Genomic DNA, 24828 nt, shown 5'->3' on the forward strand with positions numbered 1-24828 from the left:
ATCACTGGCTTTTCATCATAACCAACTGAGCCCTTCTGTGTGAAGCCTAAGATTTTCCATAAGGTAGCAGTCTAGCTTAGACATACAATTGCGTAATATGCAAAATTACAGTTGACAAAGCAAACCCTAAGAAAGCTCAACAAGAATTATTGTAGAGCATATCTTCTTTCTCAACAGTTGGAGTGTATCGCTCAACACCAAAAGCCTGGTCTACTACAGTAATCTGCAAAATCCCATCTAATTAAATCACTGCCTACATGTCTAGAATAGTTTAATTACCCACGCTTAAAAACCTATTGTCTTTAACATGCTTGTCATTATACTTATGTCAGGCTAATGGCTTTGTCGTAACGTTTCATAATAGAAACATCAAACCTACGAAATCGGTTATTACTTTTCCCAATTAATACTCTTCCATTGGCTGTAATCCTCATCGAACACCAGCGTTTTTAAGTGCTCATAAACTGGCAAAAATTAGTTATACAATTATAACATCATTATTATAAATATACAGAAAACTACATCTTGCAAAACAATATACAGTGCCCCTCAATTGTAACTAACAAGAATGACCAGTGAAAACCTTTAGACTGTCAAAAGTGGGTGGCAAATGCCAAACCCAGTGCATGCTACCGCAATCTGTAATATTACATGTAACAAAATATCAATCTATAGCTAATGACACAAAGTAATAATCAAGTGCTAAAGGCTTACCTATTGAGTTTAGCACATGCTTTTCAAAATAAATGCATCAGACCTAGTACATTATAATAGCATTTCATAGTAAAAAGATCAGGCCTAGAGCCAGGACTTTGCTTGCAACCATAACCAATTTAGTTCTGCTATATCAAGTATAAGCTTTGTCACAAGCCAAAACACCGCAATACTATGTCTTTTTAGCCGAAGTACACAAAATTGCTATCAACAAAACAGGGGAACCAACGTGTTGGGCCGAAGCCCCTCTTTAAATAGTATTCTAAAAGGTTTTCTGTTGATCCGATAAAGTCAAGCAACTTGCACGGTCAAGCAAGACCTAAGAGACATGTAGTTTAGTGTAGCTCTGGGAAGCTCAACTGCTTTCCAACACATAACTGCACTGTGAAGTCTAATGTTAATGACGGAAGGGGGGGGGGGGGGGGGGGGGGTGCTGCTGCTGCTAGAGAAACACAGTATATTACCTAGTTATCTAAGACAGTTTCAATGTATGACAATTTCACGTGTGCGCGTGCCCCTGAAAGCTTAAGCAACTATACCGCTGCTGACGTAGGAAACTGGATAAAATAAAACAAATTACAGGTTTTGTGGCTGGGAAGCACACAACTTCTCCCAAAACCAAACAAAATGTGTGCTGGCTACCAACATGAGTTACTGTTTAGTACTCTTGAAAGCTCTTTTTTAGATTGATTACATTACGTCCTACGACACCTGTGCTGTCAAGCCAGATGAAACAAGCATTGGCAATGCCAATAAGTCTAGCTTTAACCCCTTCGCTGTCAGGCCTTTCCCCCCTCAAGTGTCAGGCCTGTTTTTGGGCTATTTGGGACAGTTCGCACCTAGGCCCTCATAACTTTTTGTCCACATAAGCTACCCACGCCAATTGTGTGTCCCCCCCCAACATCCTAGAAGAAGCTAGCCCAACTACAGCAAAAATTCATTTTTTTTTTTTTTAAATAAAGTGGGAAAAAAGGGCTGCAGAAGCCAGCTTGTGTTTTTTTCCCCTGAAAATGGCATCAAGAAAGGGTTTGCGGTGCTAAAAATCACAGTCTTCCCAGCTTTCGGGAACAGGCAGTCTTGAATCAGAAAACCACACTAACACAATTTTGGTGTTTTACTGAGACATACCTCATTTTTACTATTTTTTGTGCTTTTGGCTTTCCTTCCAGTTAGTGACAAATGGGTGTGAAACCAATGATGGATCCCGGAAACCTAAACATTTCTGAAAAGTAGACAAATTTCTGAATTCACCAAGGGGTCATTTGTGTAGATCCTACAAGGTTTCCCTACAGAAAATACCAGCTGAAATAAAAAACAATCTTGAAATTGAGGTGAAAAAAACTAGCCATTCTTCTTCAAGTTTTACTCTAACTTTTTCCTGCCATGTCAGATTTTTTTACGCCAATATACCGTTACGTCTGCTGGACTCTTCTGGTTGCAGGGATATATAGGGCTTGTAGGTTCATCAAGAACCCTAAGTACCCAGAGCCAATATATGAGCTGCACCTTGCAATGGGTTTTTATTCTATACCGGGTATACAGCAATTAATTTGCTGAAACAGAGTGGAAAATAGGTATCAAGAAAACCTTTGTATTTCCAAAATGGGCACAAGATAAAGTGTTGAGAAGCAGTGGTTATTTGCACATCTCTGAATTCCGGGGTCCCCATATTAGCATGTGAATTAGAGTGCATTTCTCAAATTGATGTCTTTCTTACACACGGTATTACATTTGGAAGGTAAAAATGTTGAGAAAGACAAGGGGAAATAACACTTGTTCTTCTATTCTGTCCCTCCCCCCCCAAGTCTCCAGATAAAAAAAAAATGGTACCTCACTTGTTTGGTTAGGCCTAGTGCCTGCGACAGGAAACGCAACATGGACACATCACATTTTTACACTGAAATCTGACGTGTTTTTTGCAAAGTGCCTAGCTGTGGATTTTGGCCTCTAGCTCAGCCGGCACTTAGGGAAACCTACCAAACCTGTCCATTCTTTAAAACAAGGCACCTAGGGGAATCCAAGATGGAGTGACTTGTTGGGCTCTCACCAGGTTCTGTTACCTAGAATCCTTTACAAACCTCAAAATTTGGCAAACAAATAAATATTTTTCCTCACATTTCGGTGACAGAAAGTTATGGAATATCTTGCTTGCCGTGGGATAAGATGCTTTAGTGTGTGTGGAAGAGATGAAAGACTGTTACCCCATTCATTTGGAGTGGGGGCATAACCATGCCCATACTGGTTGGTAGCCACCAACCCACTATATATTTTATGCCCTGTCATCTAGTAGGCTTTCTGCCCACCCCACCCCTCCTCCCTCTGGGGAGTGGATTGGGGGTAAATGCCCCATCTACCCACCGGTGGGCAGAACAACTTTGGACAGAACAACTTTGGCCCCATTTATTTGGGGTGGTGGTATGGCCATACCCCCACCCTCTTTTTTTGGAAAACAAAAAATATTCTTCTCTGGTGGGCTTTCTGCCCCCTCCCTCCCCTCCCTAGGACAGATGCGCTTTCCAAAAATAGGCCCATCTGCCTCCAAGGTAATTTGGCTCCTGACTGAGATGGAGAGCTGTGGCCACAGAGAAGTCATACACACCAAACGATTGCCAATTAAACTTTGCAGCTTCAAGTAATTTGCCCCAGATCTCAAAGTTCTGACCATACAACTTGAAAAGCTGTAGTGTTGGAGACCGAGTGGGAGTGGAAGCTTTATGCATATTGCGGAGATATGAACATGATACAGTCTTTAATCAGGAGCTAAGGAAGAGGAGATATGCTCACTTCAAAATTATACAACCTCATGCTGTATGTTCCCCTCATTTTGGTCAGTCCGTCCCAGGATCATGAATATCTGTTTTCCAACCCTGGGCATGATTTTAGAACTTAAGAGCAACTTCCTCTTCAAACGTCTAAATGGTGGTTAAGACGTGCATGGAAAGACAAGTCTCACCGCCACGTCCCGTCTAGCCTCCAAATTCTACTTTTAGGGTCGAGCGCACAAGCACTCTGGCCCGTTATAATCTCTTTGTGGGCTTTTAACCACACCCTCTACTGCTATTCATTCTTTGCTCGTCTTAAATTATTCATTTTTACTGGTGCATTTTGTGAAATGTCCCTCCTTTGTGTGCAGAGTTCCCTACCATCCGATTTCACTAAGTGAACATTTTTTTGGGCCATCACACTACGTCACGCTTCGGCCTGTTCTAGCGTGTGGTGGCCCCTCCTCCGGTTTCGGTTTCTCTTTCATCCGAGCCACGATCCTTTCTAGACATTGACGCTGGGAGCCAATAACTCTTGCACTCATGCTGGCGCTTTGAATTAACTTGCTTATGTCAACTGTTTTATTTTTCATTTTCAATTTATGTGGCAAGAAAAGTCCAGTTATGAATGGGTCTGGCGTTTGCTAATAGCTCCAACTCGAGTAAACGCCAGACCCATTGCATTGCAAATGCTTGTTTTGTTGAGCAAGCGCAGCTGATATCTGGAAGGATGGTGGTAACCCTTGTTCACTAACATATACCCGTAACCATATTGTCAGAAGTAAAATTTGCTTCTGCTGTGACATGTGCCTGGTGACTTCCTAGTTTAGCTGAGATTCTTCAGCATAACTACAGGATGACCGATCCAGACTTTTGTTCTCTAATGCCTTCTTTTATACCAATGCCACCATGAAGGGCAATCCCAAACACCCATAACCATGAAAGAGAACAACTGGTTGTGGTGGTCAGGTGGCTTCAATTAATAAGAATTCCAAATATGTTTCAGGCTTAAAGTCTATGCCCTGGATTAAAAATTAAAGGACTGGGTATCTAAAACTTGTTCCTAAGGTCTGCAGAGTGACTGGCACCTCTGTTTGCAGCACCAGTCTCACTAGGTGCATGCTCCATGTCATAGTCTTTCTAGGAGGACCTCAGTATGATAAATATACCTTTTGCACTTCTGTTAATCCTATTTTAAAAAGAGCCACTTGCATTGTGTGGTTGTTTCGAACTGGGTATGGATTCATATTTGGCTGGATTTCCATCTGCAGCAGAGATAAAACAGGGTGGAAAAGTGTCCTTATTTGTGGGGGCTTCATTTATGTAATGTTTGCAAAGTCATGTTTACATCACAAACACTTGTCCAAGCCCAATGTATTGCAAGTGGGCACTCTGTTTAGAAAAATCCCAAATAGAATGTGCTGCATCACATTTTGAGATCTGAATGCATAAATCCTGAAGCCCTCGCCCTAGTGAATCGTGTACATAATAAATGTGGAATGTACATGTCTAATCAGCAGGTTTGATTCTTACTGAAAGGATGTACTTGAAGCCCTTCAGGGTAAAACTGGGTAACAAGGTCAAAACGAGACTGTGTGCACACTGTACCAAGTGTGTGCCCCACAGAATGCTTTCTCTGGCGAGTGTTTGTTTTACCCCGGACGGGAAAAAAAACGGGTTAATAAATGTGACTCAATGTAACAAAATGTCATCCTTTAAATCTATATCTAGTCTTCCCTTTTTAAGAAAACGGCACTAGTATCCTCCTTGATCGATCAGTTCTTGAGCAGAAAACAGGGTCACAGAACGTGTTGCCTAATTTGCTTTCATGGCATTTTCCCTTCAACATTTAGTACAATCTGGTGCACAATTATTTTGCTCACTGCAGCGGTCTCTTCAAAAATAAATGGGCTTACCAGAAGAGGAAGACTAGGTCCTCCTTTCTTGTTTCCTTGGTCTCATATGTGGCATCGTAGAGGGCATAGCGGCAATCGTCTTTTGGAAGCATTTCGATAAAGCACTTGTACACATCATCCATCTCATCACCAACCAATATCTCTTTTCCTTCTTCAATGATTATGTTTTTTTTGTCGTCACTAAGGCAAAACACAACAGCCTTCTTTCTCTTCTTGATATCTTCTTGCGATGCACACTTTCTCACCTTCATTTCATTAAACACCTTGATGACATTATCCGATACAGTTACTCCGGAAGCCTGCAAGAAAAAAAAGAAAGAAAAAAAAAAAAAGTACATTTAAGATAGTAAGTTAGTGACCAATCCTTCCCCTAACGGTTACTGATTATATAAAAACTAACCACAACACACATGGTAGTCCTTTCTAAAGCAAGAGGGCCCACCATAAGCCAAGCTTAGCCTGATCCATGCCAGATTTTCAGAATAGCCACAGCAAAGGGCTTTCCATTTAGATGAACTGCTTATAAATGTCTTCTCGCGTCTGCTACAAATGTTGACCTCCTAGCTATAAAATGGACAGTCTTAATGGTATTAAATAAAGATAGCACATTGTGGTCATTGCTACACAGGTGGAAAAAAGTGGTATACCACCCCAGCTGATAAAACCGGACACAAAAAGTCACTTCATAGGCTATGAGGAGGATCCAAGATGTTTCTATGTGAACACTTACAATGGGGGAAGGAAACTACTGCCATGGTCCCTTATGCGTAATCTTAATTATTCTGGGTCAAAGTCTTCCTGGTCATAGTCCTAACAATGTTTTTCTTCTACTCCATGAGCCACAAGTTTAGTGAACCCAAAACAATCTTCCTTACCTACCAATATAGCTTCCTCATGCCACGCATCCCATCAGGAACTAAAACAAGCATTTGCAATGCAACGGGTCTCGCGTTTGCTCATGTTAGAGCTGATAGCGTTGTAAACTCCTAACCTGACTTTTCACCCATCGGCAAATGTGTATTTATGTACGTAACCCGAAAAAGTGCAATTAACTGTGTAAAGCGCTCGACTTCTGCCAAGCGAAATTGCGCTAGTAAAATAGAGAAAAAGTAGTCCACGAGCCGGAGAGAAAACAGCGAGCCTTGCAAGTTTTTTGTACTTGGTCGATGCGCTCGAGGAGGGCTAGCCACCGGAAAAGGCATGACATGAGCATGCCTTGGACTAATGAAAGCAAGCAGATTTTTAATAGTCAAGCCCACGAACCAATGGTTAACACGGACGTGATGTCGACAGGGCTCCGAGCCCTTTTCTAATAACTAAAGCGTCTCGCTGCGATACGCATGCGCATGCAACGCAGGCTTGACCCTAAAAAGTTAGTCAAGTTATCCTCACTTCCTGTTTCCAAGCTTCACACAATCTTCTTGAAGCCAAAAATGTACAAGCCCAGAAGCATAGGCAGACAGGGAAATCTGGACTGTTAAGAGGAAGACCTGCTTGCAAAATAATGAAGATTACCAGTAAGTAACAAGGTCATTACCTCTTCGTCCCAATCCTAAGAGAGTGAGTTGATACGAAACCAAGCCATTCAGCTTTACCCCTTCCATTTCAGAAAAATCTACCCCTGAAAACATTTTCACAATGGCATTTATTCACTTAATCCTTATTACAAAAAACTTCAGCCAGACAGCAGAACCAAAAGAGGAGGATGCATCCTCTGCATTCCACCCCCTAAACTGAAGTCTAAGGTGTTTCAACGGTATAAGGTGAAGACCATGTGGTAGCACTGTAAATATAAGTCAAAGCCCACTTGAAAGCCTCCACAAAAGCTGCCAACCCTCTCACTGACCTCCCCTGGACGTTAGCTGACAAACATTGCACTTGGCTTTCATAAAATGTTATAATGACTGACTTCAACCATCTACCCAATGCTAAACTTAAGGTGTCAGCCCCCTCCCCGAAACACGAAATCTAACAGAAAAAAAATGAACTTTCCTGAAAGGTTGATTTCTCTCAAGATAAATCCCAAACATGCTTCATACATCAGTGGGGTGTGAATTCCTTCACGGGGCAAGACAGCAGCACAAACTAGTAGCACAAGGTTACTCAAACAATGAAAAAGAAAGTACTTTGGGCTTAAAATCAGGGCTAGGTCTCAAAATGACTGTTTGAAAAGAACTTTAGGAACGTCTGAACTTACGAGGACTATTTGCTATCATTCTCCTTCCTGAAATACAATGGTCACAAAAAATACTAACTTAAAAGACAAAACTATCAAGTTTAAAGGACTCAAAGGATCAAATGGAGTGTTTGGAAGTGCTTGTAATACCAAAGGGAAGGTAGAATGGTGGAACTGGGGAATGATCACTTGCCAAAGAAAGAAAAAAAAAAAAAAAATTTAAAAAGGGAGCTACTCAGTCTTTTCGCCAAGACAGCAATCTAGTCAAGCAGTGGGCTCTTGAAAGCCATCACCACTGACCACTCTCCCCCTAAAATGCTGACTGCTTCCTACAGTGGAATCTAGCCTTACAAAAATAAATCCATCAAAAAGGAGTACTAGAAATTGTTTTTAAATTTCTGATTATACACAACCTTCCAAAAATCTGCCAGTGCCTGGAGTAGGTCATTCACAACAACGGAATTCTATACTGCTGAATAAAGTCAAATACTTCAAAACCCATATTGCTCAAATTGGTCTCCTGAAGTGCCTTATTCTCAGATGAAGGGGAGGGAAAGGTCAAGGACACGCGAGAAAGGTCTACCTTTCTGAGGATAGTGCTCCAACCGAATCATCCTATGTGCCTGAATAGCCACCTGAAGCAGAAGAGGAAACCATAGCTAACACTTCCGACATGGCACCACCAGAGGTATTTCTGCCTGGTCCTCCTACACCTTCTGTAGCACCCTCATGACTGAGGTAACTCGTGAAGGAGCCCTTTAAGTCACAGAAAGAACAGCACATCCATTCTCCAAGCCTCTGGACAAGGAAACCTTGTGCAAAAGCAGCACCTAAGAGCATCCTCCTTTAAAGCAAACTATTCCACCGCTGGCATTCCACATTTCGGTATTATCTTATGGAATGTTGACTAGGTCAGGGCTTGAGCTACCAGGGAAGGAACAACCGGTGGAGACACATTCTTCCTCCCTAGAAGATGAACTGGGTAAAAATATAGACGACTTGCTTCCACATCTCCTGCACCAAGGTCCATCGGGACTGTACTCTTGAGATGCTCAGATGACTGACATGTTAGGACCGGGCTCCTCTGTCCTAACAGAGGTTTGTGACTTAAGAATGGATTGAAATACAGCTGACCAGTTTGGGCTGCCTTCACTTTCGACCAATGGGAGAAGAGCATCCTCTGGCTCAGTGAACATTCTTCCGGTGCTGAAAAATGCTCAAAAATAGCTCCCTAGCCTTTCACACTCGCATTTGTGGTCACAATCCTCGGAAGTCACTTCTAGTGGCAACTTCCTGGACATGTCTCTGATTTAACCACCAATACATTACCTGAACTATCTCTAAGGTCACCAAGACTTTGTTCGTAATGGAGTGCCTTGTGGTCTCAAAAGCCCATTAGATGATTGACTAAGGGATATAGGTACAGTCTGGCCCAAGGCAGGATCACTACTAAGAAGCTATCAACTGCCGAACCTTCAACCATTCTCTCTCTGTCAGGACTTCCTGGGGCAGAAGCGCAGAGGTATGTCACCAGTTTTAGCTTCCTGGACAGAAGCAAGAACTTCTTTCCCTGATACGTTATGAAGTGCACCACTAAGTACTAAAGATCCAGAGTCTGATTAATGGAATTTCTTAAGTTTTATCAAAAAACGACCTTCCAATATCCAGCAGACCTCAATCCACTTCCTGAGAAGCTTGAAAAACAAAACACACACACACACACACACACACACCACAACACAGAAGAGCAAGTCAGCCAGCTGTCCAAATGAAAAAACCTGAATTCCCCTCTCAGGGATCACCCAAACCACAAGTGCCAATACCTTGGTAAAGGAGCTCAGAGAGGAGGTCAGCCCAAACGATAGGACTTGGAACTAGACTCTCCCTGATAAAGGATAGGGTAACCCTACTGGACTATGTCCAGAATCAATTGGTCTGCAATAGATGCCTTAAAACTGCCCTGGAAAAGCATCAACCTGCTCCCACTAGCAACTGAGGACGCCAAACAGTATTGATTAGGTAGAGGCAAATTTAGAGCTCCTGCAGGCTGTTCTCTGTACTTCTCTGATGGAGGGATTCCCCATCCACGTACTGGTCAACAAAATGGCTGATTAACAGCTTAAGCCTGTAAATATGATATAAAAGGCCATTTTCAAGGCGTAGAATTCCCCTCTTGCCAAAAAAAAAAAAAAACTTTGACCTTTGCACGTATCAATTTCCTACCCTCTACAGATTTATTTTTTTTAACCCATTTCTCCAACTGTGTGTGAAAAAGCTTTGAGCTCAGAGTCCGCGTTACAAGACAACATGTATTTGACTTCTTGCAGCTATAGATGAACCTGTTGCTACTGCCTCAGTGATTCACATGGGTGGGCTGACAGAAACCAGACTTGCAGCTACATCAATAAGGTTGAGGTAAATTTCGGATCTTGATCAATCTGTTCTGACATTTCTCAAAGACCTGAAATAATGGCTGTATTGTACAATTTGGTTATGTGGAAGCCCCGACTGCAAAATTAGAGGCTGAATATGCCCTTTTCGTTGCCAGTTCCAGTGAGGCCTTTGACGATATAAGCGTCCTGAGAGGAAAAACTGGCCCAGTCAACAAGTCCACCTTAACCTGTGAAGAAAACGGATCCACAAACCCTGGTAAAAGGTATCTTCTGACCAGACCCCAAAAAAAAAAAAAATTATCCACCTCCTTCCATTTGTGTGTCATACTTTTCTTATGGCTGTATGTAGAGGTAAATGCAATGGTTCCTCTGGTCCTGGAGAGCAAGACAGAATCATTCTCGTAGAGCAGAGCCTCCGGGAACCCTACATTTTTTTCTTAAGTGCTTTCTTTAACTACGCCGCTAGGACTAATCTGCCATGGACTTCCTTCTCCTCCAGATCTTGATCAAGAGAACTCATCCAGGTTCCTTCATGGGAAGCTCGAGCTACCCTTGCTTTAAAGGTTAAAAATACAGCCAATTTGATTATTCAATGTGTAACCGTCACAGTGGACAGTTGAGCTTATGACTGCTGTTACTTCATGTCTCCTGGTACACTAAGCTCCTCCATACGGTGCCCCTTGAGCACTCTTCTTCTGGTGATCCATGCCACACATCAGCAATCGCCCATGCTCAATGAGAGAATTCGTGTCCTCTCCAACAAAGTATCCAGCAATTTAAATAAACCAGAAGACCACCAGCAGCTTTTAATAACGCAAGGCAAATGTTATTCACGAGTGCCAAAATCTTAAACATCGGTCAGTGGTTGTGCGATTATTTACTCGTGTTTCTGACCTCTTTCCATCCAAAATCATGTAACACACTACTGCAGAAAAACTGCTAAGGCAAACGCTAGGCCACACAATCATTACATGTTTTCCATGTGGGTCTTCTAAAGCATGAACGCTAGGCGTGCAAAATGTCACACACAAAAATAAAAAAAATATTTAAAAAAAAAAAAAAAGTAAAATGCAAGGTCAGGTTCTCCCTACAACACAATCATTTAAAAAAAAAAAATGTTTTTAAATAACACACACAACAAGCATATTCTCACAAGTACTGCTTTGGAAAATGTAGTCCCAGAAAGGAAAATAAAGGAACTGGGTGGTACAGCTCCGCTGATTAACTATGGGGGTATGGCACGAGCAAGACATTGGCGGCTAGAGAACGATATTTTGTATAGGATCAGATTCTCATTGCTGGGACTGAGAAGAGGAAGGTCGATGAGGAGGCAATTGCAGTTACAAGTGGCAATGAGAAGTTGTTCTGTTGCACGTAAATCCAGCAATTACAAGAAACCATCTCTGCCTTGTCGAGGGTTGCAGCATACAATGTGGATACCACAAAGCAACTCAACGTGCACTTGTACATCTTACGCCACAGCACACAAACTGCTGCCTCATACACCAGCCAAACAAAAGGTACAGAAAGTACCACACTGACGCAGCACAATTATGGCACAGAAACTGAAAATCATTAAACCAAACAACAGCTCCTTATAAATACTCGTCAAAGTATTTTTCCAAAAAGGCCTGTAAAGGTAATTTCTAATAAGCCTGTGATCCAATGGGCACAATACATGTGTTATGACTGATTAAGAAGTAGCATTACCCAATTTGCAAAATGCCCTCTGTATGTCAGCCAGGCATGTTTCAAAATGCTGAGATTAATTTTACCCAATTTAAAAAAGTATATTTCTCGACTATAGCATTATCAACGGCAAAAAGGGGGAACTGCGGTACAGTGCTTTCAATGTCAATCTGAATCACACTCCAAATCGTCTCAAAACTTGACCAGTGCTGTGATGTCTCATTGATGGTGCGACTGTTCACGACTACAGCATCACATAGCTGAAAATGTTACCAAATGATAGAAAATGTTCTGATGTAATCTTCGTCACTTTTTCCATGCATGTGCAAATTTCTGCAGCCTAGTTTGTGCATAGATGGACAACCAGGTCAAATAAAACACTGCAATCACAGCTGCTCCGACTGCTCAAGAAATGGGGTGTACGACTAAAACCATGATAGATGAGCCACGAGTTACATATCCATTACAGGAAAAAAAAAACTACGTGGTGTTGCGGAATATGCAACAAATCCAACAATCGACCATATCATTCTAAACGAACGGGCACCAAAAAAACCACAAAGATTGTGTTATGAGGAACACGGATGATACGTTAGTTGTCCGGTTAGAAGCATCACGGATACCATTGGTACTGCAGACCACTGGATAGTAAAGAGCAGGCGGGAAATGGTACAGGAGAAAAGAAATGCAGTCAGGTTGCGCTTGGTAAAAATCCTTATAAGGAAACATCACGCTGGCATCGCACATCCGCATTTATCAGAATCTATTAGTATCTGGAAACTGGTATGTTAGTTTCACAATAACTCCCAGGCTGTTGATTTTTTGTACATAAACACCCGTTCATCTCAATCTGTGTCACCATCTCTCAAGTCTTCCAGAGAACTGGTGCTCATTCTTTCTGCGCAGTTTTCAAAGACGAGTCCGCGATGCCAGATACAAAGGGTAACAAATATTAGGTCGTGAAATGTTAACCAATAACGATCGGTGTATCATCCGTCTGCTTTTAAATGAAAGGGCGATTTAAAATTACTGTCACTGAGGTAAGGAGTGGAGATATGAGGTTGGAGGACTGGGTTGACAAGAGTAAATTGGGTTGGTTCGACACGGGCTGCCGGTCTAACGTTTCTTCGCTCCTGTGCTTAAATGCAACTAAATACAGTAACAACGGTTAAAAACTAAAATGACAAGAGTGGCACTTCGTGAATCCCTATACCTTGTCCCCAAACTAAGAAAACAGCAGAGCATCCGTTGAATCTTTTTCACGGGGGACAAACGGTATCACGATTAGTACCGACAAGGATATCTCCGCCAGAATTTTCGACAATCAACCATAGGGCAAACACGCTGTCATTTAATATCGCTTAGTTCACCCATCTCCTAATCTCCCGGATCTTTAATTTCTCGCGAGTCATTACTTCACCACAAACGGTGAGTCACTGCTGAGAGAAGATGGTCCTTCCCCTGTCCTCGAGAGTGGGTAATATGGGCTGTAGGAAGAGGGTTTTCTTCAGAGTGATCTTTTTTAAGCGGGCAGCTGTGAAATGAGTGCACCAACCTAACCGTTAAATTACATAATGGGTTGGACCTTAAAAAGTACTCTTTAGGGGTGAAGGTTAAGGTTTTACAGCCGTCAATCGTGCCTGCGTCACTTTCTGTAATGAAAGTCACTTAACTGGTGCACTGTTTTTGATCTGCGGCCTGTTGCCCGCTTCCGCGCCTGCTAGTGGATGATTTACGTGGGGACTCTTTGCCCCCTCCATCTCTGGGTTAAAGACCCTCTATCACAGTACAGCGTGCGTCTACTACGTTTACCCAGGCCCACCCTATACACGAAGCCTTATCCCGGGTGGACACCCCACTTGATGCCATCACTGGAAATTTCCAGTCCTGGTCATCCGTAACAAAGCAAAACAAAAAGTTCAAGGAAGCATCGCGGCTCTCCGCTGCCGTACTGCAATTAACGAGACTTATTGTGCAGTTACGCTAATAAGCAATTAAACTGTTTTTCTTCTCTGTAGGACATCATCGACGGCATCAATTCACCCAGTAGCCAGCGAGCCCTCAAGACATCTCACCCCAGGCGAAACCCCTGTGCGTGCAGCAATGACCGAAGCATCCTTTCGTGCAGAACCGATACGCCCCTCACTTCTCGAACCAAGACCCCGCAGCGCTTTCAGACGGAATCTTGTAGACGCAACAATAGGACCAATTTATGTACAGATGGTACGAACCTAGCAGGTGAATACGTGCGACTAAACTAAATTTTAGTCCAGAAGTATCTTGTGACGGGCGTATAGACTAAATAAACGTGACAGCATTCAAAGCACCCCCTTCAGAACTTGAGGGAGTGGCTCAGTCCGACACAATGACAGTGACACTGAACAAGCACGCGCACCCTCCGCTCGGTATCCCCTCTCGCCATCTGCGGTTGACGAACACGGTCACTTGGGAGGGGGGAGCGCATTAGGTAATCGTGCATTCGTGATACGATTATTGCTAAAACGTCCAATACTTTTAAAAAAGAAAACAAAAAAAACGACGACGTCCGCCCTCATCAGTCACGCCACCATCATATGGCCGCTCGTCGTGCCAGGTGTAGGCTGGAAGGGGGCGGAGCTGCGTTAGGCGGACCGTTAGGATAACGGTATTTTATCTCCCAACAATAATTATATGTTGAAAGCAGTTATCCGCAAGGAGCCAAAAGACTAGGTGGAGAGCAGCCATCTTTTCCACCGTCAGCCAGTTAACTCAGCAACACAAATCCTCGGGCGGGGTCTTCACGCGCTGGTTAGTTGAGGGTGGGTGGCTTCTTATTCATCTGCCGCGGGTGGAATATGCAGGAGCCGCTGCGGCGCCCACTTACCATGGCTGGACGAAAAGGTAAACGTGTCACGCAACCTTCCGACGGTGAATGAAGACAGTAACGGTGAGACCCCCTTCAGCTTTCTCATAATGTGAGGAGGGGCTGGCGCGAGGCACGCTGGGAGCAGCTTCGCCAATCCCGGCAGAGAGGGGGGTGACTAGCATCTAGAAATCCGAGGCATAATTCCAGGGAAGGCTGGCCTTTGTGGAAAAGCGGCAGAACATTACCGCACAGGGTATCGTTGGTTCTCAGGATCCACCCATATACGGGACGTGCTATTTTTGCTGGAATGTTGGATACTTTTTATTTTTAATTAGACTTTGAAATAATTCATTTCCCAGGATTTACTAAAGTCTGAATACCTCATCCATTCCAACGGGATTTTCTTCCACCAAATACATTTACTTTTATTGTATTTACAAAGCACTGTTGCGAAAAGAATGACAAGGATGCAAGTGGTTCATATAAATGTGTGCATGAAGATAAACAAGGACAATTTAGCTATGCTTAAATACTTGATAGAGGGAAACTCGTTTCGAGAAGTAGGGCTTCCAAATAGGTACGAAAGATGTACAGAGGAAGAAAGGCGTATAAGGAAGGGGTTGGGTGCGAGTCCCAGAGCTTACCAGTAGATTATCTGAAAACTAGAAAGTGCACAGGAAGGCGGGGGAAACGGCTGGGGAGGGGTATTGGAGGACAATTGAGCAGTAGAACTGAACAAGGGAGAAGTAAAATGATGGGCCAAATGAGGGGCACAGTTAAAGAACAATACATAGGAGTGAGCATGAAAAAAAGGGGTTGCTTGTATAGGCGAAGAGAATTTGAGCAGTGAAGCACTACTGGATGGGGTCCGTACAGTGCAAATTATTTTTGGAAATTGTAGAACAAGCTGCACTCAAGTAGATGGACGTTTGTCTCGAATTGAGGTTAAACATCAACAAATCAGTAATACATCAGTAAGAATGGAGCACATTTGGCTACACAGCGATGGTAGAGAGTAGTAAATTGCAATCCCTGAAGGTTTATTAGTAGATTAGCAAAATTTCAAGTTAAAATCATTCAGATTATTCATACATCAAGTGCAGGTCTAAATATTATAAAGGCAAATTATTTAAAGATACTCTTATTCACCTCAAATAAAGTTTCACCCCTCACACTAAGCTGGGGATTCAGATAGGTTGGAGAGGGAGTCAAGGAGCAGATGTTAGCATGTATGGCTTATAGGTAGAATCAAATGAAAGTTCAGTCAGACAAAGAGGATTTTTTAAAGTTAGGTTTATTGTGTCAGCCTAGCACGCCTAGCCATACAATATTAAAAACACCACATAGTACATTAAAATACAATCACAGAGCATAAAACATACAATACCCCCCCATTTTAAAATGTGGATACGATTTATACACATACAAAATTTAAAAGAAGCCCTTGCTACCAGGGTAAGTGCAAGTGGTTGATTGCCTTGATTAATTCCGAGCAATTAACAACATCAGAACCGATTTAATGGAATCTGGGTTCACAGAACATACTAACACTTTATTGCACAAACCCCGATCGATCGTGGCTAAAGCAGCATAAAGCTGTTAAAAAGTCAGACAGCTTTTAAGTGCTTTAAGCAACCCTGCCATTTGTGGCCAGAAGTGCTAATTTGTGGACCTTCGGCGACCCTTACACAAGACAATAGGGTTAAAAAAACTCATCCAGGTTTACATCATCTCACACCAATCAGAACACAAATACTAATGCATCAGTTTTAGGTAACTCCCATAACTATCAATTAACATGAACCTTGATGTTGCCTCATGATACACCAACATCATGCTGGATTATGCTTAGTAGCCAGGCATATGTTCATATACATGGGTGGGGAATATTTAGGCAGTGTTGGCTATAGGGACCCCAACACCCTCGTTTACCCAACAAAATTAAAAGTGATTTATATATCCTCACAACAATCCAACTGTTTGGCAATAGCCCTTAACACTCCACTGTAACCCTACTAATAACATTGCCTAGTTATTCTCCATTCAGCACATATAAATCTGGGCGCTTGTTAACAATTAGCTCTAGGTCTGGTCAGGGCCAAAGCATCCTTACAACTTCTTGTCAAGTGGGCTAAAAAGAGCGGGCAAAGATATTCTATTCTAATTCCCGCTGAGAAAGTACATAGCAGCATAAAGTGCATTACAGTCTCCTCTCCTCCCTGAGCACATCCACAGTTAGATGAGGTAATCCCATCTTTGTTCCACAACCCAGTGTACTGCTTGACTGGTAAAGTGCCCACTATGAAGTTGACCAACAAGGATCTCTTAAAAAGTGGATGGATTTTTTCCATCTATCCTTCAAAGGAAGAAAGAGGCTTAAGGGCCTGATGCTCCTCCAATTTCCGACCTGACTATTGGTGGACATGTAGTTCCAGTACGCTTCTTTAATAAATTGAACAGTCCCTTTTCGTCATTTTCTCTGGGGCGGTCCAGCATGTGGAGCAGCCTATGGTCTGAAAAATGCTATCCACATACCAGGGTAATTTAACTTGTTTGGCAAAGAACCAGATCTCACGTACAGTGGTCAGAAAAGATTCCACCTCAGGTTTGGTCCAAACCTTTTCCCAGTATAAGATTGGACAAAGTGCAACTTGCAGCTCTATTTTCTGCTTTTGCTAAGCCTTTTGCATTTCTATACCCCCAGACCTGTGAACTATACAAGCCTGCGGCAAGGTCCTGGGCTCTGTAGGCCTCAAGTGGAAAGGCAATCAGCCTACTCCCCTGGCTCCTAGTGAAGCTGAGCACCCTACTGGCATACTGACTCAATGACGCCTCGCCCTTAATCAATTCCAGAGACCAGCACAACTTGAAGTCCAGTCTCACCCCTAAATAGTCCTAGTGATCAACACAATCTAGAGTTGTTCCATAGATCTTAAAAAAGCTCCTTGGCTTGCCACTTTCTCTAATCATCATGCAATTTGTTTTGGATATGTCGATCCTCAGGTTTTTTCTTGTACAGTAAGTCTCCAATGCATGCAGGAGCTTATGCATGGCCAGCTCGGTGTGGGACAAAAGAAGAGCATCGTCCGCGAATAGCAAGTTAATAATTGTATTGCCCTTGGAGACTGGGACATCGAGGTCTAGAGCTCCCAAAAAATCCACAACATCGTTAGTGAAGATGTTAAACAATGTCAGGGCCAGCACACAACCTTGTTGTAGGAGGCTGGCCTGGCTTGTAGTGGGTACCAAGGGGTACCTACACTCTGTACCAGGACCAGTTATCTCTTATTAGTGTAGAAGAGGTGTTTCTAGCAGCTTAGGCTGATAGAAGGTAGCTATAGCTGAGCAGCTTAGGCTGAACTAGGAGACATGCAAAGCTCCTACTATACCACTGGTGTCATATGCACAATATCATAAGAAAACACAATACACAGATATACAAAAAATAAAGGTACTTTATTTTTATGACAATATGCCAAAAGTATCTCAGTGAGTATCCTCAGTATGAGGATGCCAAATATACACAAGATATATGTACACAATACCAAAAATATGCAGTAATAACAAAAGGAAGTAATGCAAGCAATGTAGAATTACAGTAGATTGCAATAGGCGCACATAGGTATAGGGGCAACACAAACCATATACTCTAGAAGTGGAATGCGAACCACGAATGGACCCCAAACCTATGTGAGCATGTAGAGGGTCGCTGGGACTGTAAGAAAACTGTGAGGGTTAGAAAAATAGCCCACCCCAAGAGTCTGAAAAGTAGGTGTAAAGTGCACCTATATTCCCCAGAAAGCACATAAGTCGTGATAGGGGAATTCTGCAAGGAAGACCAACACCAGCAATGCAACAAAGGTGGATTTCCGGACGAGAGTACCTGTGGAACAAGGAGACCAAGTCCAAGAGTCGCGACAAAGTCGAGATTGGGCAGATGCCCAGGAAATGCCAGCTGAGGGTGCAAAGAAGCTGCCACCGGATGGTAGAAGCTGTGGATTCTGCAAGAACTAAGAGGACTATGAACTTCCCCTTTGGAGGATGGATGTCCCACGTCGTCAAGAAGCTTGCAGAGGTGTTCCCACAGAGAAAGACCGCAAACAAGCCTTGCTAGCTGCAAGGGTCGCGGTTAGGGTTTTTGGATGCTGCTGTGGCCCAGGAGAGACCAGGATGTCGCCACTTGCGTGAGGAGACAGAGGGGGCACCCAGCAAGACAGGAGCCCACACAGAAGCAGACAGCACCCGCAGAAGTGCCGGAACAGGCACTACGAAGAGGAGTTGTAAAGAAATGGCTCCCTGTTGCAGTTACCCCCCACTTTTTGCCTGATACTGATGCTGACTTGACTGAGAAGAGTGCTGGGACCCTGCTAACCAGGCCCCAGCACCAGTGTTCCTTCACCTAAAATGTACCATTGTATCCACAATTGGCAGACCCTGGCATCCAGATAAGTCCCTTGTAACTGGTACTTCTAGTACCAAGGGCCCTGATGCCAAGGAAGGTCTCAAAGGGCTGCAGCATGTCTTATGCCACCCTGGAGACCTCTCACTCAGCACAGACACTCTGCTTGCCAGCTTGTGTGTGCTAGTGAGGACAAAACGAGTAAGTCGACATGGCACTCCCCTCAGGGTGCCATGCCAGCCTCTCACTGCCTATGCAGTATAGGTAAGACACCCCTCTAGCAGGCCTTACAGCCCTAAGGCAGGGTGCACTATACCATAGGTGAGGGTACCAGTGCATGAGCATGGTACCCCTACAGTGTCTAAACAAAACCTTAGACATTGTAAGTGCAGGGTAGCCATAAGAGTATATGGTCTGGGAGTCCGTCAAACACGAACTCCACAGCACCATAATGGCTACACTGAAAACTGGGAAGTTTGGTATCAAACTTCTCAGCACAATAAATGCACACTGATGCCAGTGTACATTTTATTGCAAAATACACCCCAGAGGGCACCTTAGAGGTGCCCCCTGAAACTTAACCGACTATCTGTGTAGGCTGACTGGTTCCAGCAGCCTGCCACACTAGAGACATGTTGCTGGCCCCATGGGGAGAGTGCCTTTGTCACTCTGAGGCCAGTAACAAAGCCTGCTCTGGGTGGAGATGCTAACACCTCCCCCAGGCAGGAGCTGTAACACCTGGCGGTGAGCCTCAAAGGCTCACTCCTTTGTCACAGCCCAGCAGGGCACTCCAGCTTAGTGGAGTTGCCCGCCCCCTCCGGTCACGGCCCCCACTTTTGGCGGCAAGGCTGGAGGGAACAAAGAAAGCAACAAGGAGGAGTCACTGGCCAGTCAGGACAGCCCCTAAGGTGTCCTGAGCTGAAGTGACTCTAACTTTTAGAAATCCTCCATCTTGCAGATGGAGGATTCCCCCAATAGGGTTAGGATTGTGACCCCCTCCCCTTGGGAGGAGGCACAAAGAGGGTGTACCCACCCTCCGGGCTAGTAGCCATTGGCTACTAACCCCCCAGACCTAAACACGCCCTTAAATTTAGTATTTAAGGGCTACCCTGAACCCTAGAAAGTTAGATTCCTGCAACTACAAGAAGAAGGACTGCCCAGCTGAAAACCCCTGCAGCGGAAGACCAGAAGACGACAACTGCCTTGGCTCCAGAAACTCACCGGCCTGTCTCCTGCCTTCCAAAGATCCTGCTCCAGCGACGCCTTCCAAAGGGACCAGCGACCTCGACATCCTCTGAGGACGGCCCCTGCTTCGAAAAGACAAGAAACTCCCGAGGACAGCGGACCTGCTCCAAGAAAAGCTGCAACTTTGTTTCCAGCAGCTTTAAAGAACCCTGCAAGCTCCCCGCAAGAAGCGTGAGACTTGCAACACTGCACCCGGCGACCCCGACTCGGCTGGTGGAGATCCGACACCTCAGGCGGGACCCCAGGACTACTCTGATACTGTGAGTACCAAAACCTGTCCCCCCTGAGCCCCCACAGCGCCGCCTGCAGAGGGAATCCCGAGGCTTTCCCTGACCGCGACTCTTTGAACCTAAAGTCCCGACGCCTGGGAGAGACCCTGCATCCGCAGCCCCCAGGACCCGAAGGACCGGACTTTCACCGGAGAAGTGACCCCCAGGAGTCCCTCTCCCTTACCCAAGTGGAGGTTTCCCCGAGGAATCCCCCCCTTGCCTGCCTGCAGCACTGAAGAGATCCCGAGATCTCTCATAGACTAACATTGCGAACCCGACGCTTGTTTCTACACTGCACCCGGCCGCCCCCGCGCCGCTGAGGGTGAAATTTCTGTGTGGGCTTGTGTCCCCCCCGGTGCCCTACAAAACCCCCCTGGTCTGCCCTCCGAAGACGCGGGTACTTACCTGTAAGCAGACCGGAACCGGGGCACCCCCTTCTCTCCATTCTAGCCTATGTGTTTTGGGCACCACTTTGAACTCTGCACCTGACCGGCCCTGAGCTGCTGGTGTGGTGACTTTGGGGTTGCTCTGAACCCCCAACGGTGGGCTACCTTGGACCAAGAACTGAACCCTGTAAGTGTCCTACTTACCTGGTAAAACTAACAAAAACTTACCTCCCCCAGGAACTGTGAAAATTGCACTAAGTGTCCACTTTTAAAACAGCTATTTGTCAATAACTTGAAAAGTATACATGCAATTTTGATGATTTGAAGTTCCTAAAGTACTTACCTGCAATACCTTTCGAATGAGATATTACATGTAGAATTTGAACCTGTGGTTCTTAAAATAAACTAAGAAAAGATATTTTTCTATATAAAAACCTATTGGCTGGATTTGTCTCTGAGTGTGTGTACCTCATTTATTGTCTTGTGTATGTACAACAAATGCTTAACACTACTCCTTGGATAAGCCTACTGCTCGACCACACTACCACAAAATAGAGCATTAGTATTATCTATTTTTACCACTATTTTACCTCTAAGGGGAACCCTTGGACTCTGTGCATGCTATTCCTTACTTTGAAATAGCACATACAGAGCCAACTTCCTACATTGGTGGATCAGCGGTGGGGTACAAGACTTTGCATTTGCTGGACTACTCAGCCAATACCTGATCACACGACAAATTCCAAAATTGTCATTAGAAATTGATTTTTGCAATTTGAAAAGTTTTCTAAATTCTTAAAAGTCCTGCTAGGGCCTTGTGTGTTAAGTCCCTGTTTAGCATTTCTTTTAGAGTTTAAAAGTTTGTAAAAGTTTGAATTAGATTCTAGAACCAGTTGTAGATTCTTAAAAAGTATTCCAACTTTTAGAAGCAAAATGTCTAGCACAGATGTGACTGTGGTGGAACTCGACACCACACCTTACCTCCATCTTAAGATGAGGGAGCTAAGGTCACTCTGTAAAATAAAGAAAATAACAATGGGCCCCAAACCTACCAAAATACAGCTCCAGGAGCTTTTGGCAGAGTTTGAAAAGGCCAACCCCTCTGAGGGTGGCAACTCAGAGGAAGAGGATAGTGACTTGGAGGACAATTCCCCCCTACCAGTCCTATCTAGGGAGAACAGGGTCCCTCAAACCCTGACTCCTAAAATAATAGTCAGAGATGCTGGTTCCCTCACAGGAGAGACCAACACCTCTGAAATCACTGAGGATAGCCCCAGTGAAGAGGACATCCAGTTAGCCAGGATGGCCAAAAGATTGGCTTTGGAAAAGCAGCTCCTAGCCATAGAAAGGGAAAGAAAAGAGATGGGCCTAGGTCCCATCGATGGTGGCAGCAACTTAAATAGGGTCAGAGATTCTCCTGACATCCTAAAAATCCCCAAAGGGATTGTAACAAAATATGAAGATGGTGATGACATCACCAAATGGTTCACAGCTTTTGAGAGGGCTTGTGTAACCAGAAAAGTAAACAGATCTCACTGGGGTGCTCTCCTTTGGGAAATGTTCACTGGAAAGTGTAGGGATAGACTCCTCACACTCTCTGGAAAAGATGCAGAATCTTATGACCTCATGAAGGGTACCCTGATTGAGGGCTTTGGATTCTCCACTGAGGAGTATAGAATTAGATTCAGGGGGGCTCAAAAATCCTCGAGTCAGACCTGGGTTGATTTTGTAGACTACTCAGTAAAAACACTAGATGGTTGGTTAACTGGAAATGAAGTGTGTGACTATGTTGGGCTTTATAATTTGTTTATGAAAGAACACATTTTAAGTAACTGCTTCAATGAAAAGTTGCATCAGTATCTGGTAGACCTAGGTCCAATTTCTCCCCAAGAATTGGGAAAGAAGGCAGACCACTGGGTCAAGACTAGAGTAACCAAAACTTCCACTGGGGGTGACCAAAAGAAAGGGGTTACAAAAACTCCCCAGGAGAAAGTGGGTAACACTAGAAACAAAGAAAAAGAGTCCTCTGTAGGCCCCCAAAAACCAGAACAGGTGGGTGGGCCCCAAGACACAACCCAAAACAAAGGTGGGTACCAGGGTAAGAACTGGGATGCCACTAAGGCCTGGTGCCACAACTGTAAACAGTCTGGGCACCACACCAAAGACACTTCTTGTCCCAAAAACAAACCCCAGAACAAAATTCCTGGGGTAACCAGTGTAGCCATGGGAGATGACTCCTCAGATGAGGAGGTCTTCCTAGCCTTCAACTGGAAACAGGGCCCAACAGGTGAGTTGGAGATTCCAGAGGGAAGTAGACACTTCCACCACCTACTGGTGAATGGAATCCCAACCACTGCCCTGAGAGACACTTGTGCCAGTCACACTATTGTGCATGACAGGCTGGTGCTCTCAAACCAGTACATCCCAGGTGAGACTGCCAGGGTAAGAGTTAGCCTAGACAGGGTCACTAAGAGGCCTGTGGCTTTAGTGCCCATAGAAGTGGGTGGCACTCTTAGCTGGAGAAGGGTAGTAGTCAGTACAGACCTCCCCCTTGATTGTCTCCTTGGAAATGACTACCCAGAGGTTAGTCAGAGCTCAAGAGAGGAACTGGTCCAGTGCCAGTCCTCTCCCAAGGATTCTGGAAGTCCGGCCTCTGCAGTAAATGCAAGCAGGCCCCAGAAGAAGAAGAAAAGAAAACAGAGTAGGAAGGGTGGACAACCTTTAGCCAAGGTTACAGCAAGCCAAGGAGATTCTGCTCCAGTAGGGGAGAACTCCAAAAATGGCCCTGATAAAGTCCAACCTGACCCACAAGAAGTCCTGGCTAGTCAGGCAACTGTTAAACCTGAGTGGGTGGCTCCTCAGCTAACAGAAGAAAGAGTGGAAGAAGGGTGTTTACTACAAGATGTGGTAACCCCCCACTCCAATACAGCAGACAGGCAACCTGAACCCAAAGAAGCCTGTAACTTAGCCCCTTCCCTTTTAGGTGAAGAGCTAAAGGTGTGGTTCTGGGCACTGACAGCTGTCAGTGGCCTCTGCTGGGTGTTAGCCTTTATGGCTGCACTATCCTTAGCATGGTGGTCTGACCCCATGCCAAATAGCAAGTTAGGCCCCCTGACCCTATTGGTCATGGTGGGGTTACTCCAGCTCTGGGTAACCTCTCTGGGTAAGCTAGGGGTAACCCTGGCCAAGATAAGGTTAGCAGAGGTGGATACCTCTAAGACCAAGATAGAAAGAATGGGTGGAGACATTGAAGAGGCAGACAAGAGGCAATTCAGACTAGGTCCTATCACTGTGGAAGTAGGTCAGTTCCCCAAAGGGAATGACCTGAACAGAAGGATGTAAGGCAGAGTAGGCCCTGCAACTAACCAGCCTATTTCTCCTACTCTTCCTCGCCTGACAGACTAGGAAGACTCTCCCAGCTTGGGCTGAGTCTCCTGGCCTGTGGGCTGGGGGGGGCTTGTGTAAAGAAATGGCTCCCTGTTGCAGTTACCCCCCACTTTTTGCCTGATACTGATGCTGACTTGACTGAGAAGAGTGCTGGGACCCTGCTAACCAGGCCCCAGCACCAGTGTTCCTTCACCTAAAATGTACCATTGTATCCACAATTGGCAGACCCTGGCATCCAGATAAGTCCCTTGTAACTGGTACTTCTAGTACCAAGGGCCCTGATGCCAAGGAAGGTCTCAAAGGGCTGCAGCATGTCTTATGCCACCCTGGAGACCTCTCACTCAGCACAGACACTCTGCTTGCCAGCTTGTGTGTGCTAGTGAGGACAAAACGAGTAAGTCGACATGGCACTCCCCTCAGGGTGCCATGCCAGCCTCTCACTGCCCATGCAGTATAGGTAAGACACCCCTCTAGCAGGCCTTACAGCCCTAAGGCAGGGTGCACTATACCATAGGTGAGGGTACCAGTGCATGAGCATGGTACCCCTACAGTGTCTAAACAAAACCTTAGACATTGTAAGTGCAGGGTAGCCATAAGAGTATATGGTCTGGGAGTCCGTCAAACACGAACTCCACAGCACCATAATG

The 24828-nt window shown here is 44.6% G+C and overlaps 1 protein-coding gene across 1 annotated transcript in view; it reads right to left on the reverse strand.

The window, feature by feature from the left end:
* LOC138259908 (cofilin-1-like) overlaps positions 1–14650 on the reverse strand; it is a 58910-nt gene extending 44260 nt beyond the window's left edge. Inside the window, exons 1-2 of the mRNA XM_069207877.1 lie at positions 14514–14650; positions 5393–5691 (exon numbers count right to left, since the gene is read on the reverse strand). Coding sequence (XP_069063978.1) covers positions 5393–5691; positions 14514–14516 — 302 coding nt within the window. The 5' untranslated portion in view covers positions 14517–14650. The remainder of the gene's footprint in view (positions 1–5392; positions 5692–14513) is intronic.
* Positions 14651–24828: the final 10178 nt, after the last annotated feature.

Source organism: Pleurodeles waltl, chromosome 9, assembly GCF_031143425.1.
Source record: "Pleurodeles waltl isolate 20211129_DDA chromosome 9, aPleWal1.hap1.20221129, whole genome shotgun sequence".
In the NCBI taxonomy this organism is placed as follows: domain Eukaryota; kingdom Metazoa; phylum Chordata; class Amphibia; order Caudata; family Salamandridae; genus Pleurodeles; species Pleurodeles waltl.